The sequence below is a fragment of the Peromyscus leucopus genome, chromosome 15, assembly GCF_004664715.2.
Source record: "Peromyscus leucopus breed LL Stock chromosome 15, UCI_PerLeu_2.1, whole genome shotgun sequence".
NCBI classification, from domain to species: Eukaryota; Metazoa; Chordata; class Mammalia; order Rodentia; family Cricetidae; genus Peromyscus; species Peromyscus leucopus.
This window is the reverse complement of record NC_051076.1, coordinates 54403021-54418530: the sequence shown is the minus strand read 5'-3', so window position 1 is coordinate 54418530 and position 15510 is coordinate 54403021. Positions and strand designations below refer to the sequence as shown.

General features: G+C 41.1%; 1 protein-coding gene across 1 annotated transcript in view; it reads left to right on the top strand.

The window, feature by feature from the left end:
• Nucleotides 1-15510, top strand: part of Kdm5b (lysine demethylase 5B) — a 77134-nt gene that overhangs the window by 17914 nt on the left and 43710 nt on the right. The window contains exons 2-4 of the mRNA XM_028876625.2: nt 9405-9482; nt 12228-12350; nt 13322-13492. Coding sequence (XP_028732458.1) covers nt 9405-9482; nt 12228-12350; nt 13322-13492 — 372 coding nt within the window. The remainder of the gene's footprint in view (nt 1-9404; nt 9483-12227; nt 12351-13321; nt 13493-15510) is intronic.

The following is a 15510-nucleotide window of genomic DNA, read 5'->3' as shown; positions in this document are numbered from 1 at the left end:
TCAGGACCTCTGGAAGAGCAGTCAGTGGTCTTAACCGCTGAGCCATCTCTCCAGCCCTTGAAAAGCTTTTTTAATTTAAATTTTCTTCATATATTTTGATCGCATTCTTTCCCTACCCTGGCTTTTTCCAGATTCTCTCCACCTCCCTACCCCGTCCATCTTGATGTTCCCTCTCTCCCTTTCAAAAATAAAAGTGAAAAGGCCAAGAAAAAGAAAATAATCCAGCCAGCGGTGGCGGCACACACCTTTAATCCCAGCACTTGGGAGGCAGAGCCAGGTAGATCTCTGAGTTTGAGACCAGCCTGGTCTACAAAAGCAAGTTCCAGGACAACCAGGATTGTTAACACAGAGAAACCCTGTCTCAAAAAATCAAAGCACTGCCCACCTTGAAATCTTTTTTTTTTTTTTTTTGGTTTTTCGAGACAGGGTTTCTCTTGTGTAGCTTTGCGCCTTTCCTGGAACTCACTTGGTAGTCCAGGCTGGCCTCGAACTCACAGAGATCCGCCTGCCTCTGCCTCCCGAGTGCTGGGATTAAAGGCGTGCGCCACCACCGCCCGGCTCCACCTTGAAATCTTAATAAGACCAAAAAACAAAACAAAACAAAAAACCCAAAATGAAACTACCCTCCTTCCCCTCCCCACCAATGCTCACAAAACCCCTAAAGTCTGGGTTCTGTTGGCACTGCTCCTGGGCATGGAGCTTGCCTTGTAGTGTGGTTGGTAAATCCAGTGACATTAAATTGGAGAAAACTGATTCTCCTTTCCAAGTAGTTAGGGGCCAGACTTTGGTCCACTACCCCTTCTCCCTGATGAAGTTTTGTCTGGTTTGAACTGGTGCAGGTCTTGTGAGTTCATGTGTATGTCAACCCTGCTGTGTTTGGTAGGTATTTCCTTGGAGTAATCCATCACTTCTAGCTCTTATCTTTCCACCTCTTCTTCTTTAGAGACCCCTTGTGGGGAGGGGTTTGATAAATACATCCCATTTCCAGTTGTGGGTTTCAGGCTTAATTACTGCCCACAGCAAGAAGCTTCTCAGAGTTGAGCCAATGCAATGATGATCTGAGTCCAACCTGGCGTGGCTGTTGTGGGTCTGTGGTAGAGACTGGATCTATGGGTCTGGCAGGAGTCACAACAGAATGGAGATGTGTTAAAAGGAAAGAAGAAGTAGGGGATCTTGGATCTGCACCAGGAGGCCAAGTCCCTAGAGGATGGAGGTGGGCTGGGAGAAGGTGTTTCTCAAGAAGGGGTTTTTGACAATGATTTTTAATTTGTTTGCCTGTTGGGACTCAAAGCCCTAACTTGGGGAGCTTCTGTTGAGTGTACTTTCTCATTTTGCTAATAATCAGACCTCAAAATGATAACAACCTCTTATAATTAGAAACATTTAAAGGATATTCTAATATATTAAATATGGATGCTAATAATTGTTCTACAAAGGAAATTCTTTTGGCATTTAAGAAGGATCTTAGACATTCTTGGAAAGTTACTCTCACATGGGTTAATTTTTGCTTTTTAACTAACTGTTGTAGTTAAATGTGATTTAAGTGGTTGTTGCTAAGTTAATGCTGGGACTAAGAAAAATGTTTACCTGCTTCTCAGCCCTCTCTAAGGATTTTCAGTCTTCAGCTTCTTCCTTAATTACTTTCCCAAGGAGCACATCTCTGAGTGCTAAGGAAAGTACCTGAGCCTTTTAATGATACAATTCTTGTAATTTTTGTTTTGAAAGTTAAAAATTTTTTAAAGTTTTAAAAGCAAAGGAAATTAAAATAAATCCCAGAAGGAAATTTATATAGGACTGCTTTATAGACTGCTTTGAATTTTTGTTTTGTTTTTTTGAGACAGAGTAGTATTTTGTATCCCTGCTGAGCCTATTACCATGTACAGTCCAGGCTGGTCTCACCCTCCCAAATGCTGGGATTACAGATATGGAGCCATACCATGCCTGACTTACTATAACTTATTATACTTATGATGACAGTCTTGTTATTCTGTAAGAGTGACTTGTGATCTACATTATTGATAGGGGATAAAAAATTTACTGTTTTGCCGGGCGGTGGTGGCGCATGCCTTTAATCCCAGCACTCAGAGGCAGGCGGATCTCTGTGAGTTCGAGGCCAGCCTGGTCTCCAAAGCGAGTTCCAGGAAAGGCGCAAAGCTACACAGAGAAACCCTGTCTCGAAAAAACAAAAACAAAAACAAAAACAAAAAAAAATTACTGTTTTGGTTAAATTACCTACACTTTGCCAAGTATGTCTTAGTTCTCTGTGATATAGTTGAGTATCCAGATAGTATGCAATTTTAACTTTTAGGCCAGGGTGATAATGCATGCTTGTCATAATCCCAGCAGAGGTATGAGTAGTTAGGACAGCTTGGTTTGCATGTATAGAGTTTCCTTTTTATGACTTCTTACACACACACACACACACACACACACACACACACACACACACACACAGAGAGAGACAGAGACAGAGAGAGGAGAGAGAGAGATTTCTGTATTTTTTTTTTTTTATTTTTGTATTTTTTCACTTTTATTTTTAATTTATTTATTTTTGGACCAGGCTGGCCTTGAACTCAGAAATCCTCCTGCTTCTGCCTCTCGAGTGCTGGGATCAAAGGCAGGTGTCACCATCACCTGGCTCTTTTTTCACTTTTAAATATATTTTTTACTTATCACTGTTGTGTGTAAGTTAAAAGGACAACGTTTGGAGTCTTTAATTAAAAATTGTATTGGCTAGAGAGATGGCTCAGTGGGTAAGAGCAGGCTCCTCTTCCAGAGGACCCGGATTTAATTCCTAGCTCCCACATGGCTCTCCCAACTGCCTGTGACTCCAGTTTCAGGGGATCTGACACCTTTACACACACACAGGCAAAACACCAGTGCACATGAAATAGAAATAAATTATTGTAAAAACGTGTGTGGGGCCCTGTGTACAGTGTGTGTTGGGCTGACAGGAGCCCAAAGGAGGGCGTCAGACCCCTGGAGCTGGAGTTACAGGTGATTGATTGTGAGCTGCCCTGTGGTGGGTGCTAGGAATTGAACTCATCATGCACTCTGCAAGAGCAGCAAGTGCTTCTAACCACTGGGCCGTCTCTCCAGTCCTTAGTTCTCTTTCTGCCGTGGATTCTAAGGCTCTCTCTCAGGTTGCCAGGCTTGTGCCATGAGCACTTTACTAGCTGAACCATCTTGCCAGCCTGTGACTTGTTGATAACTTTCCCACCTTCTCATTTAAAACAACTACACAAGGCCAGACCTCTCTATAGGTGACTTAGCTCTCTGTGACAATATCCAAATATTTGTAATTTTGATTATGTATGTATGTATGTATGTATGTATTAGATAAGGTTTCTCTATGTAGCCCTGGCTATCCTGAAACAACTCACTATGTAGACCAGCATGGATGGCCTTGAACTCACAGAGGTCCACCTGCGCCACCATGCCCCAGCCACCATGCCCCAGCCACCATGCCCCAGCCACCATGCCCCAGCCACCATGCCCCAGCCACCATGCCCCAGCCACCATGCCCCAGCCACCATGCCCCAGCCACCATGCCCAGCCACCATGCCCCAGCCACCATGCCCCAGCCACCATGCCCCAGCCACCATGCCCCAGCCACCATGCCCCAGCCACCATGCCCCAGCCACCATGCCCCAGCCTACTTTGTAATTTTTCCATTGGAGTAGAGCTTTGCCCTTTAAAGCCTCAAAATGGAAGAGCATTTACCACTTTTCCCTGATTTTTGTTGTTTTTTGGTTTTGGTGGCTAGAAAAGGAAAAAAAGCTTTGAAGTGTTTTCTATTAATGAAAAAATGATCTTAAACTATTTTTCTATCCCTCTTGCAGTCCATTTTTCTAGAATTTATCTTATTTGAATCTGCAGGCTCAACATAAATTATGCATATGAAACTTATTTATTTTTTAGCATTTTATCATGTGTGTTTGTACATGTGCAGGTGTGTGCCGAGGTACTGATGTGTGGAGGTCAGGGGGTAACTTTGAGAGTCAGTTCTTTCCTTCTGTGGAGCGCAGGAACTAAACCCAGGCAATCAAGGCTTGTGTAACAAATGCTTTTACATTCCGAGCCATCACTGGTTCACATATAAAACTTGGTTCACATATAAAACTTGGTTCACATATAAAACTTTTATAGGTTTTTGAGAACATAATCTCCTCACTCTCTTCTAAGCATTTCTTGTAGCAGAAGCTGGCCCTGAACTATCCTAATTGTCCAACCTGTTTCTTGTGTGCTGAAATTTACAGGAGTGTACTACCATGCCCAGCAGGAACATGCCATTTCTGCATCTTTATTTTTTAGGATAGGAAAGCATATAAACAGGTCTTCCTGTTTATTGTTTTTAAGTCTTAGTGTATAAAAGTTTCAGACCATGGCCGGGTGGTGGTGGCGGTGCATTCCTTTAATCCCAGCACTTGGGAGGCAGAGGCAGGTGGATCTCTGTGAGTTTGAGGCCAGCCTGGGCTACAGAATGAGTTCCAGGAAAAAAGGTGCAAAGCTACACAGAGAAACCCTGTCTCGAACAAACAACAGAAGTTTCAGACCACAAGGACAGCATATTATGACTATGTATTTGGGCTGGAAAGATAACTCAGCAGGTAAAGGCACTTGCTGCCTGCCAAGCCTGATGACTTGAACTCAACTCTTGGGGCTCACATGGTAGAAAGAGAAGTGATTCCCTAAAATTGTTCTCTGATACATGCGCGCGCGCGCACACACACACACACACACACACACACACACACACACACACACACCAGCTCTCCCCCCCATTTCCTTTCTTTAAAAAAAAAAAAATCTATATGTGTTTCCCCTTCTCACTACTTTACTGGGGTTGAATCTAGTGCCTCAGGTTTCCCAGGCCAGTGCTGTCCCACTGAACCATATGCCCAGCCCAAGTTCATTTCTGAAAACCAATAGCCTTTGTAAAGTATGCAAAGCTTTGGACAAGTCTTTTTTTACTTTGGCAATGGGGCATTAAGAAGCAATGTGAGGCCGGGCACACGCCTTTAATCCCTGCACTTGGGAGGCAGAGGCAGGTGTACAGAGGCCAGCCTGGTGTACAGAGCAAGATCCAGGAAAGGCGCAAAGCAACACGGAGAAACTCTTGTCTCGAAAAACAAAACCAAAACCAAACAAACAAATAAAAAAAGAAGCAATGTAATTTCTTTCCTATGATCTTGTTCTGTATAATTTCGCATATTAATTTCTTCAGATATTGATCTAAACATAAACTTTAATCTTTGATTCTAATGAGTATTTTTTTTTTTTGGGTCCTCTCAGACAGGCTACTGCTGTGTATTTCAGTCAGGCTTAGAACACCTTGCCTCTCACGCATCCTTCTAAGAGCTGGCGTACAGGTGTGCTGGCACACCTCCTATAGAATATTTTATGTGTGTTTATGACATGGTCTTATCCCGGGGTGGCTGAAGATGACCTTGAACTTCTGATCCTCTTGTTTGTACTTTCCAAGTGCTGGGATTACAGACAGGTGTGCATCTCCATGGCTGTTGTATGTGTGTGTGTGCAGTGTGTGCATGGACTTGCTCATGTGCTGTGTGCTTGCTGGTGTAGGCTTGTCAGGAGACAAGTTGGCACTGGGATGACTTGTAGGATTTGCTTGTCCCTGACCCTCATCACTGGAGTTGCAAGTGGGGGTTACTGTGCCTAACTAACTAGGTTTACCTAGGTTCAGGGATCTGAACTCATTCCTGCACAGTGAACACTTGACCCACTGAACTACTTCCCACTGCTCAAGCCCAGTTTTTATTTATTTATTTATTTATTTATTTATTTTTATTTATTTATTATTTATTTATTTTTTTATGAGACAGGGTTTCTCTGTGTAGCTTTGCGCCTTTCCTGGGACTCACTTGGTAGCCCAGGCTGGCCTCGAACTCACAGAGATCCGCCTGGCTCTGCCTCCCGAGTGCTGGGATTAAAGGCGTGCACCACCACCGCCCGGCTTATTTTATTTATTTATTTATTTATTTATTTTTAATGTAATATATATATATATATAATTTTAAATGCTGAATGTCATTTATTGAAGGAGGGAGGAGGTCTTAAATACAGGCTTACAGCACAATGGGAGAACCCCGGAGTCAAGCCCAGTTTTTATGTCATGCTGTAGATTGAATCTGAGTGTGTGTGTGTGTGTGTGTATATGTTCATAAATATACATATATACGCTATGGTAGGTGTGATGGTCTTGTCAACCTGGTAAAGTAATCTGTGAGATAGAACTCTAGACATAGGGTGAGGGTTATCTTAGATTAATTGATGTGAGAAGACCCATCCTAATTATGGACAAGACCATTCTCTGGGGAAATCTGGGACTGTATAAAGTGGGGACAGTGAACTGAGGACTAGAATGCACGCCTTGATTCATTGATCTGCTTGCTGACCGGATGTGGTGTGACCAGATGATCCAAGCTCCATGGACTATACTCTTGAATTGTGAGCCAGAATGAACCAAAGTTTTTTGTTTTTTGTTTTTTTTTTTTTGGTGTGTGTGTGTGTGTGTTGTGTGTGTGTGTGTGTGTGTGTGTGTGTAGGGGTGGGAGGGAGGGAGTGCCTCTGCATGTGGAGACCAGAAAAGGGCTTTCGATCTCCCGCTGGAGTTACAGGTGTACAGGGATCCCAGTTTGTCATGTTGGTGCTGGGACCCAACTTGAATTCTGTGGGTGTGCTGCACGCTCTGAACTGCCCAGTCATCTCTCCAGCCCCACTTGAGTTGCTTTTGTCAGAATATTTTCTCACACACACAGACAGGGAGATAAGCTAGACAGGAGCAAACGCCTTCCCAGCTGAGCCACACCCCAGCTTTAATACATTTCTGAGTATGAAACTGGATTAAAGACTATGAATTTCCATCTTGACAACATTTGTCTTCATTTCCCATGTTAAAGTATGTAATATAAAACTTGTCATTGTAACCATCAAGTGTATGAGTATAAATATTAGCGCTGAATAAATACAGTGTTATTCATCCATAATCACTATCTGTCATTAGATCTTTCATTATCCCAGCTGAACCCTTATTGTAGATATTTAAGTTATTTTCCAGTTTCTTCCATATTTAGGTAACATTTTAACATAATTTGGATTTTGTTTGTTTGTTTGTTTGTTTGTTTGTTTGTTTTGAGACAGAGTTTCTCTGTGTGCAGCCTTGGCTGTCCTGGAGCTCACTTTGTAGACCAGGCTGACCTTGAACTCACAGAGATCCACCTGCCCCTGCCTTCTAAGTGCTGGGATTAACATAACTTTTTTTTTTTTTTTGGTTTTTCGAGACAGGGTTTCTCTGTGTAGCTTTGCGCCTTTCCTGGATCTCGCTTTGTAGACCAGGCTAACTTTTGAATAGTACTAAATTCAGCACCTTGCCCACGTTAGGCAAACATTCTACCACTGAGCCACACCCTCCCTCTGCTTTTTATTTTTGACACTGTTCGGGACTAAATAATTTTCTTACCTGTTATTTCCTTATCATCATAGCAGTTCCTTGATGGTAGGAAGATTCTCCAAAGAATAGATACCTATATTCGTAGACATTAAGAATAGCTTTAGGGGTTGGGGATTTAGCTCAGTGGTAGAGTGCTTGCCTAGCAAGGCAAGGCCCTGGGTTCGGTCCTCAACCCTGAAATTAAAAAAAGAAAAAGAATACCTTTAAAGATGGGTTTAAGTATCAGTGTTGGGGATGTCTTTCTGTATGCTGTGAATGTGTTGCTCTGATTGATTGATAAATAAAATGCTGATTGGCCAGTAGCCAGGCAGGAAGTATAGTATAGGCAGGATAAGCAGAGGGGAGAATTCTGGGAAGTGGAAGGATGAGTCAGGAGTCTCCAGCCAGACACAGGAAGCAAGATGTGAAGGCAGAACTGAGAAAAGGTACCAAGCCACGTGGCTAAACATAAATAAGAATTATGGGTTAATTTAAGTGTACGAGCTAGTCAGTGGTAGGCCTGAGTTAATGGTTTTAGTTAATATAAGCCTCTGTCTGTTTACTTGGGTCCAAGCAGCTGCAGGACTGGTGGGTGACAGAGATTTGTCCTGACCACGGGCCACGTGAGACACAGGAAAACCTCAGCTACATGTCAGTTCTCCTTTTCTTCTATTGAAGAATTGATCTTGATATATTTTTTTTTTTTACACAAGAATATCCTTGTAGCCCAGGACTTGAATTTACTATATAACTGGGGGTGATTTGAACATCTGATTCTCTTTTGCCTCCGTCTGAATGCAGAGATTCCAGGGGTGTACTGCCACACCTAGTTTGTGGGGTGCTAGGAATCAAATCTAGGGCTTCAGGCATGCTATCAAATGAACTTCATTCTTACTTTCAAGTGTGTGTGTGTATGCACGTACACAGGTGTATTTGTGCATCCTTGTGCTCATGTGGGCAAGTATGGAGGCCAGAAGTCGTCCTTAGGTATCTTCCTCCATCATTCTCTACCTTTTTCAACAAAACTATTTAGTGTGTATATGGTGTGGTTGCATGCACATCACCATTCATGACTGGAAGTCTGTCTGTTCTCCCTACTGTGCGGTATATAAAGATAAAACTTGGATTCTCAGACTGGGTAGTGAGCAACTTTACCCACTGAGCCATCTCACCAGTCCCCTGCCATAGTTTTTGAGACAGTCTCTCCCCGAACCTGAAACTCATCCATTATACTAGTGGCCACCAAGCTCCAGGGCCTCTACCTTTCTTTGCTCTTTCAGCTGTGGGTTACAGGTACATGCCTGACTTTTTCCTAGGATCTGATCTCAGCTTCTCATACCTACTAAGGCAACTTCCTCCCCCTCTCCCTCTTTCCTTGGAGATAGAATTTTACCATATAGCCCAGGTTGCCTTGAACTTGTGACAGTCTTCCTGCCTCTGCCTCCAGAATGCTGGGATTACAGGCATAAGTCACACCTGGCTTTTTCCTTTCATTTCAAACTTAGACTAGGGGTTGGGGACTTAGCTCAGTGGTAGAACGCTTGCCTAGCAAGTGCAAGGCCCTGGGTTGAGTCCTCAGCTCCAGAAAAAAACAAAACAAAAAACAAAAAACTCAGACTAGATCAAATATATAAGAGTTGTATAGATAATTTGATATATGCTGTTTTGTAGAGAGATACGTCTTTCAAAATATTTTTTAACCTAAATTAGTGACTTTTCAACAGAGGTGGGCTGAGGGCTAGGTCAGGATAGAGGGAGGAGTGTGTGCCAGATATTGAGATTTGGGGGAGAGGACTCATTACATACTCCAAATTTTCTGGTGGAAAACAGGTTGAAAAACTACCTCTGTTACATTTTGTTTAACTGATAGTTTACATAACCTTGATTTTAATTTTAAAATAATTTATATGTTGAGTAATTATATCTAATAATAGATTTTGCTTTTTCCTAGGATTGGCAGCCACCATTTGCCTGTGATGTTGATAAACTTCATTTTACCCCACGTATCCAGAGGCTAAATGAACTGGAGGTAATATTCTGTTTATCTATGTTCCAGAGGAATACTCTTTGATGATCTGTCTGTCACTAGTGTTAAGTTATAGAGAAATGAAAAAATAGCAAATAATTGATAATCATGGCAGTCAACCATTGTAGCAAACCAAATTTTATTAAGATAATTTTCATCAGTTTCTTTTTGTCTAATTAATACATATGAATCATTGTATTTTTAGATGGTAATCACTAGAATTTTAAGTTTTGAAAATAATTTACTTTTGAGAAGAATGTAGTAGGAAAGGTTTTTTATTTCTAATTTTCTTTTGTGTGAAACTTAGATTTAATATTTTTCTATTTTAAAATTTTTTATTTATATGCATTGATGTTTTGCCTATATGTATGTTTATCTGACTGAATGAGGGTGTTGGGTACCATCGAACTAGAGTTATAGATAGTTGTGGGTGCTGGGAATTGAACCTGGATCTTCTGGAAGAGCATCCAGTGCTCTTAACTGCTGAGCCATCTCTCCAGCTCTAGATTTAATTATTTTATTTTTTATTTTTGTTTCTTTGAGACAAAGTTTCTCTGTGTATAATAGTCCTGTTTTCCTAGAACTCACTTTGTAGACCAGGCCGGCCTTGAATTCACAGATCCACCTACAGAAAGTTTTAAAGTACAGGGTAGAAGGGCTAAAGAAATGGCTTAGCAGTTACAAGCATTTCTTCCTCTTGCAGAGGACCCTGGTTCATTTCTTAGTTAGTACTCATGTGGTGGCTCACAACCATTTATAACTAGTTCCAGGGGAGGCTGATGCTGCCTTCTGTCCTGCAGTCATTTGTTGTGTATGTTTACGTTATGCATACATGCAAACAAAACACTCATATACATAAAATAAATACTAAAAAGATAGTACAGGGTAGAAGATACTAGGTTTTTGATAACAAGAGTCTGACTACATCAGTATTTTACGAATCTTTTAAAGTTTTATTTCATTTTTTTTTGAGAAAGGGTCTTTATATGTAGCCCAGGCTGGCATGCCCACCTTTAATCCCAGCACTTATGAGGTAGAGGTGGCCCAGCCTAATGTACATAGTGAGTTCCAGACCAAATGGAGCTATGTAGTGAGGCCCTATCTTGGAAAAGAAAGAAAAAAAGAAAAGTAGCCGGGCAGTGGTGGTATACACCTTTGATCCCAACACTTGGGAAGCAGAGGCAGGTGGTCTACAGAGTTGAGTTCCAGGACAGCCAGAGCTACCCACAGTGAAACCGTGTCTCAAAATCCCCCCCCCCAAAAAAAGGGGGGGGGAGAAAGAAAAGAAATAGTATGTAATAACTTTGCAGCCTTGGATTACCTTTGGGAATTATCTGACATGTATAAAACTCCCAATGTGTCCCCTTTGTGTTTTATAATAAGGGGAACAAAAACTGATTATAGTAATAATTTGATAACATTTATCATTTTTTTGTGATCTTTACATTATCAAGGCTTGTAGGCAGACTTTTCTGCCTACCAGCTCCCAAATAACCCACAGGGAGACTCAATATGAATTATAAATGCTTGGTCAATAACTCAGGCTTGTTACCAGCTAACTCTTACAACTTAGATGAACCCATTTATATTAATTTATTTTCTGCCATGTGGCGTTACCTCTCTTTCATCTTGCACCTCCTGTTTTTTCTCCATGTGTGGCTGGTGACTCCTCTGACTCCACCCTTCTTTCCAGTGTCCTTAGTCTGGTTTTCCTGTCTTATCCTGTCCAGCTATTGGCCAGTCAGCTTCTTTGTTAAACTAATCACAGCATAATTTATAGTGTACAGATTATTCCACAGCAAAGGCTTAATTAAGGCGAATATAGAAATGCCATAGTTGTTGGGCATGGTGGCACACACCTTTAATCTCAGCACTTGGGAGGCAGAAACAGGAGGATCTCTTGAGTTCCAGGGTAGCCAGGACTATACAGAGTAGTCCTGTCTTGAAAAGCAGACAAACAAAGCCATAATAAGCCATTTGTGATTTTTTTTTTTAACCAATAACATTCAATTGTGCTTATAGTATCTCTTAGTTGAAGCATACAACAGAGAAATAGGCAAAAATACATAGAATATAGTTGTTCTGAACAATGCTTCAACTAAGAGATACTATAAGCACTAAAAAAAGAAATCATAAGCAGTATATGTAACAATGATATTTTGCTTAGACATAGACGCCTACTTTTTAAATACAATTTAAACAAGCAAACACTTTTGTACTTAATTTATAATAAATAAAAATTGGTTTTGTACTTAAATAGTCTTGAGAGTGAAAAGAGTATAAGGTTGTAGGCAGGAGCTTTAAAATAAGATAGTGCCAGCCGGGCGGTGGTGGCGTATGGCTGTAATCCCAGCACTTGGGAGGCAGAGGCAGGTGGATCTCTGTGAGTTCGAGGCCAGCCTGGGCTACAGAGTGAGTTCTAGGAAAGGCGCAAAGCTACACAGAGAAACCCTGTCTCGAAAAACCAAAAAAAAAAAAAAAAAAAAATGATAGTCCCTAGTACAGAGGTATATACACGCCATTAGTATAAACTGATTGGGGTGCCCAGTACAGAGGCATATACATGCCACTAGTGTAAACCACTTGGGGTGCCCAGTACAGAGGTACATACATTACACAGTAGTGTAATCTACTTGAAAGATGAAAATGGTAAGATTGTTTGTGCCTGTGATTTAGCTCAACCTTGTGCCTCAGAAAAAACAAATAGGTGAGATTAAAATGCATTTTTTTTTTTTTTTTAATATTTAGGCCCAAACACGTGTAAAATTGAATTTCCTGGACCAGATTGCAAAGTATTGGGAGCTACAGGGAAGTACTTTGAAGATTCCGCACGTGGAGAGGAAGATCCTAGACTTGTTCCAACTTAATAAGGCAAGTGCGGGGCAACTGTCTTGTAAGTCATTTCATCTTTTTTTTTTTTTTTTTTTTTTTTTTTTTTTTTGACAACTGTTGTTTGAAATAAGGTAAATGAAGCCGGGCGGTGGTGGCGCACACCTTTTAATCCCAGCACTCGGGAGGCAGAGCCAGGTGGATCTCTGTGAGTTTGAGGCCAGCCTGGTCTCCAAAGCGAGTTCCAGGAAAGGCGCAAAGCTACACAAAGAAACCCTGTCTTGAAAAACAAAACAAAACAAAACAAAACAAAACAACACAACAAAAAAAACCAAATAAGGTAAATGAGATGTGTGTTTAGTTAAGCATATTGAGGATCAGAGCTCTGTTGAGTGAGAGCCTTATTTTATAGATTTTGTTACAGCCTATCTCTCCTTTGAAACACCTCAGTGCTGCAAAGGGTCCTTCCCATTTTTATTTAGATAAGGGGATCCTAAGGCTCAAGGAAATTGAAAAGACTTAAGCTAAAACAGCTGAGCCATAATTCAGTTCTAGGTTCCACTTCTTTCTACCAGACATGATGGCATGCATGCGTGCTGTCTCTTAAATACATTTGAAGGGTAAGAAAGCAGGACCCCAGTACAGGGTGCTTTCCTTTAGGAGAGATTTCATTGTTCCCCTTAGGACCCAGGATGGGGTGGGTGTTCCTTTTTAGTAGAGATCTCATCGTTCCCCTTATTCTTTGGGGAAGTGAGAAGTAGTTTTGAGAATGGTGAAGCTATTTTAATTTTTTAGTTTAAAATTAATAGCTGGTAATTTTTTTTTCTTCTTTTGACTTAGGAAGTGTAAAACATGCAAATAAAACAAATCAACAAAAATTATAGCTGGGAATTTTGTTCTTAGAATCATACCTAGGTGTGAGGAAATTAGAAGTAATTTTCTCTAATATTTATTTATTATTATTATCTATTTATCTATCTATTTATTTATTTATTTATTTTTTCTGTTAACAGTTAGTTGCAGAAGAAGGTGGGTTTGCAGTTGTTTGCAAGGAAAGAAAATGGACCAAAATTGCCACCAAGATGGGTTTTGCTCCTGGTAAAGCTGTGGGTTCCCACATCAGGGGACATTATGAACGAATCCTCAATCCATACAACTTATTCCTGTCTGGAGACAGTTTGAGGGTGAGTGTTGGACCTAGCCTTGACCTGTTTCATTTAATTGCTTATTTGTTGGGTACATTGTCTTTGGGGTGAATGAGACCGTCTTAATCATATTCAGAAAACATTGTTGAATGATTTCTTTTTGAGGAAAAATTCCAGTACTTTGGTTTGGGGAGCAACTGAACTTAAAGGTTTGTATTAGAATGAATGAGATTATAAAGAAAATGCCTTTTTACTGTTTAATGAGGGAGAAAGGACTTAATACTGAGAGAGTTGATTCTCAGCAATGTCTGCAGTCCTCTTCAGTTTCAGGTAAATGCTATAAAACCGTCACTCCTATTTGAAGGCTCTGGTGGAAAGGAGTGTCTTAATCCACTAACATCGATTGAGATACTCTAAATGCTAGAGCAGTGAGTCCTAAAACTGGAATGATTTCTGTGCAATGGAAGATTGACAACAGTTTCTCAGGTCAAACAGTAATTCTGTCCTAATCCTATAGACCTGTAATGCCAAGTCCTGTATATTTTCATAGCATTTTTAGTTTTCTTCTATTTATCCTTTCTTGAACTTCTTTTTTAGACTAGAAGTGGCTTGTTTGATGACTTCATACTCAGAAAGTTTTTTCTATTTTTGTATGTATCTCCATGCTAGGCAACTACTCCACCACCGACTCTGTCCCCAAGTCTCCCAAGCTGGGATGTTGGCTGTGTGTAGCCCTTGCTCTTTTGTAATTTGTCATTTAAACCAGACCGGCCTGGAACACACACAGACCTGCCTGTCTCTGCCTCCTAAGTGATGGGATTGACTATAGGTGTGTGCCACGACACTTGGATTTGTATTTGAGACAGGGTCTTCTGTATTCCATACTAACCTCAACTTTTGTATACCTAAGGATGACCTTGGATTCCTAGTCCCCTTGCCTTCAACCCCCAAGTGATGGGATCATAGGCATGCACCACCATTCTCAGTTCGTACAATGCTGGAGATTCAACCCTGGTCTTTTATGCATATGAGACGAGCGCTCTACCAATGGAGCTACATCCCAATCCCTCTCTCCCTTTAAAAATGTACGTTAATGTTTAGTAAGCCATGGGTGATGTAATTCAATTTGAGACAATGTCTTGCCTGTATGAGTTATTGTTGCTTCAGCAAAAGCAACTTAGGCAAGTTTGAGGGTATAGTCCGTTTCGGCAGGAGAGCATGGCCTCAGCAGCTTGAAGCAGCTGGACCCACTGTGTCTGCAGTCAAGAAGCAAAGAGAGAAATACTCATGCTCATCTTGCTTTTGCACTTGCATCCTGGTAGCCCCAGACCATGGGATGGTGCTGCTCACGTTTAGTGGGACTCTCCTCTCCTTAATTAACCAAATCTAGAAAATCCCTTACAGAATGCCCAGATGTGTGTCTCCCATGTGATGCTACGTCCTGTCAGGCCGATTGTGTTAACCCTCACAGTGTACGTGCTGGGATTATAGTCGTGGACCATGTACTGGACTTTGGCCTCTGTTTATAGTTACATTATAAGCAGGTGCCCTACATAGATTAACTTTTCTCGTTTTGAATTCTTTATGTGTAGAGAGGTTACAGTGAGTAAGGGGAAAAGTGATCCTCCCTAACTTATGAGTGGCCCCAGTTTAGAAACTTGTCAGTGTAGTTCTACACTTGAAAGCTGCTCTGCTTGTGGTCCTAGCACACCAGAAGTTGAGGCAAGGGAACATGGAATTTTTATAAAAGCCTGGGCTTATGTAGGAAGATAAGCAAACAAAGGGTAGGGATTTCAAGACAGATTCCACAAACATTGCATATATAACTCAAGTGTTTGTTTCAACCTACTGTGTACCAATAGATTCTAACACTGATACATATTCCTAGTAGAAAGTTTTTCAGAAAGGGCTGAGGATGTAGCTCAGTTGGTAGAGTGCTTATCTCCTGTGCACAGGGCCCTGGATTTAATCTCCAGCAAGGAATAAACTGGTCATGCCTGTAATCTCAGCACTCAGGAGGCAGAAGCATGAGGATCAGAAATTCAAGGTTATTGGTT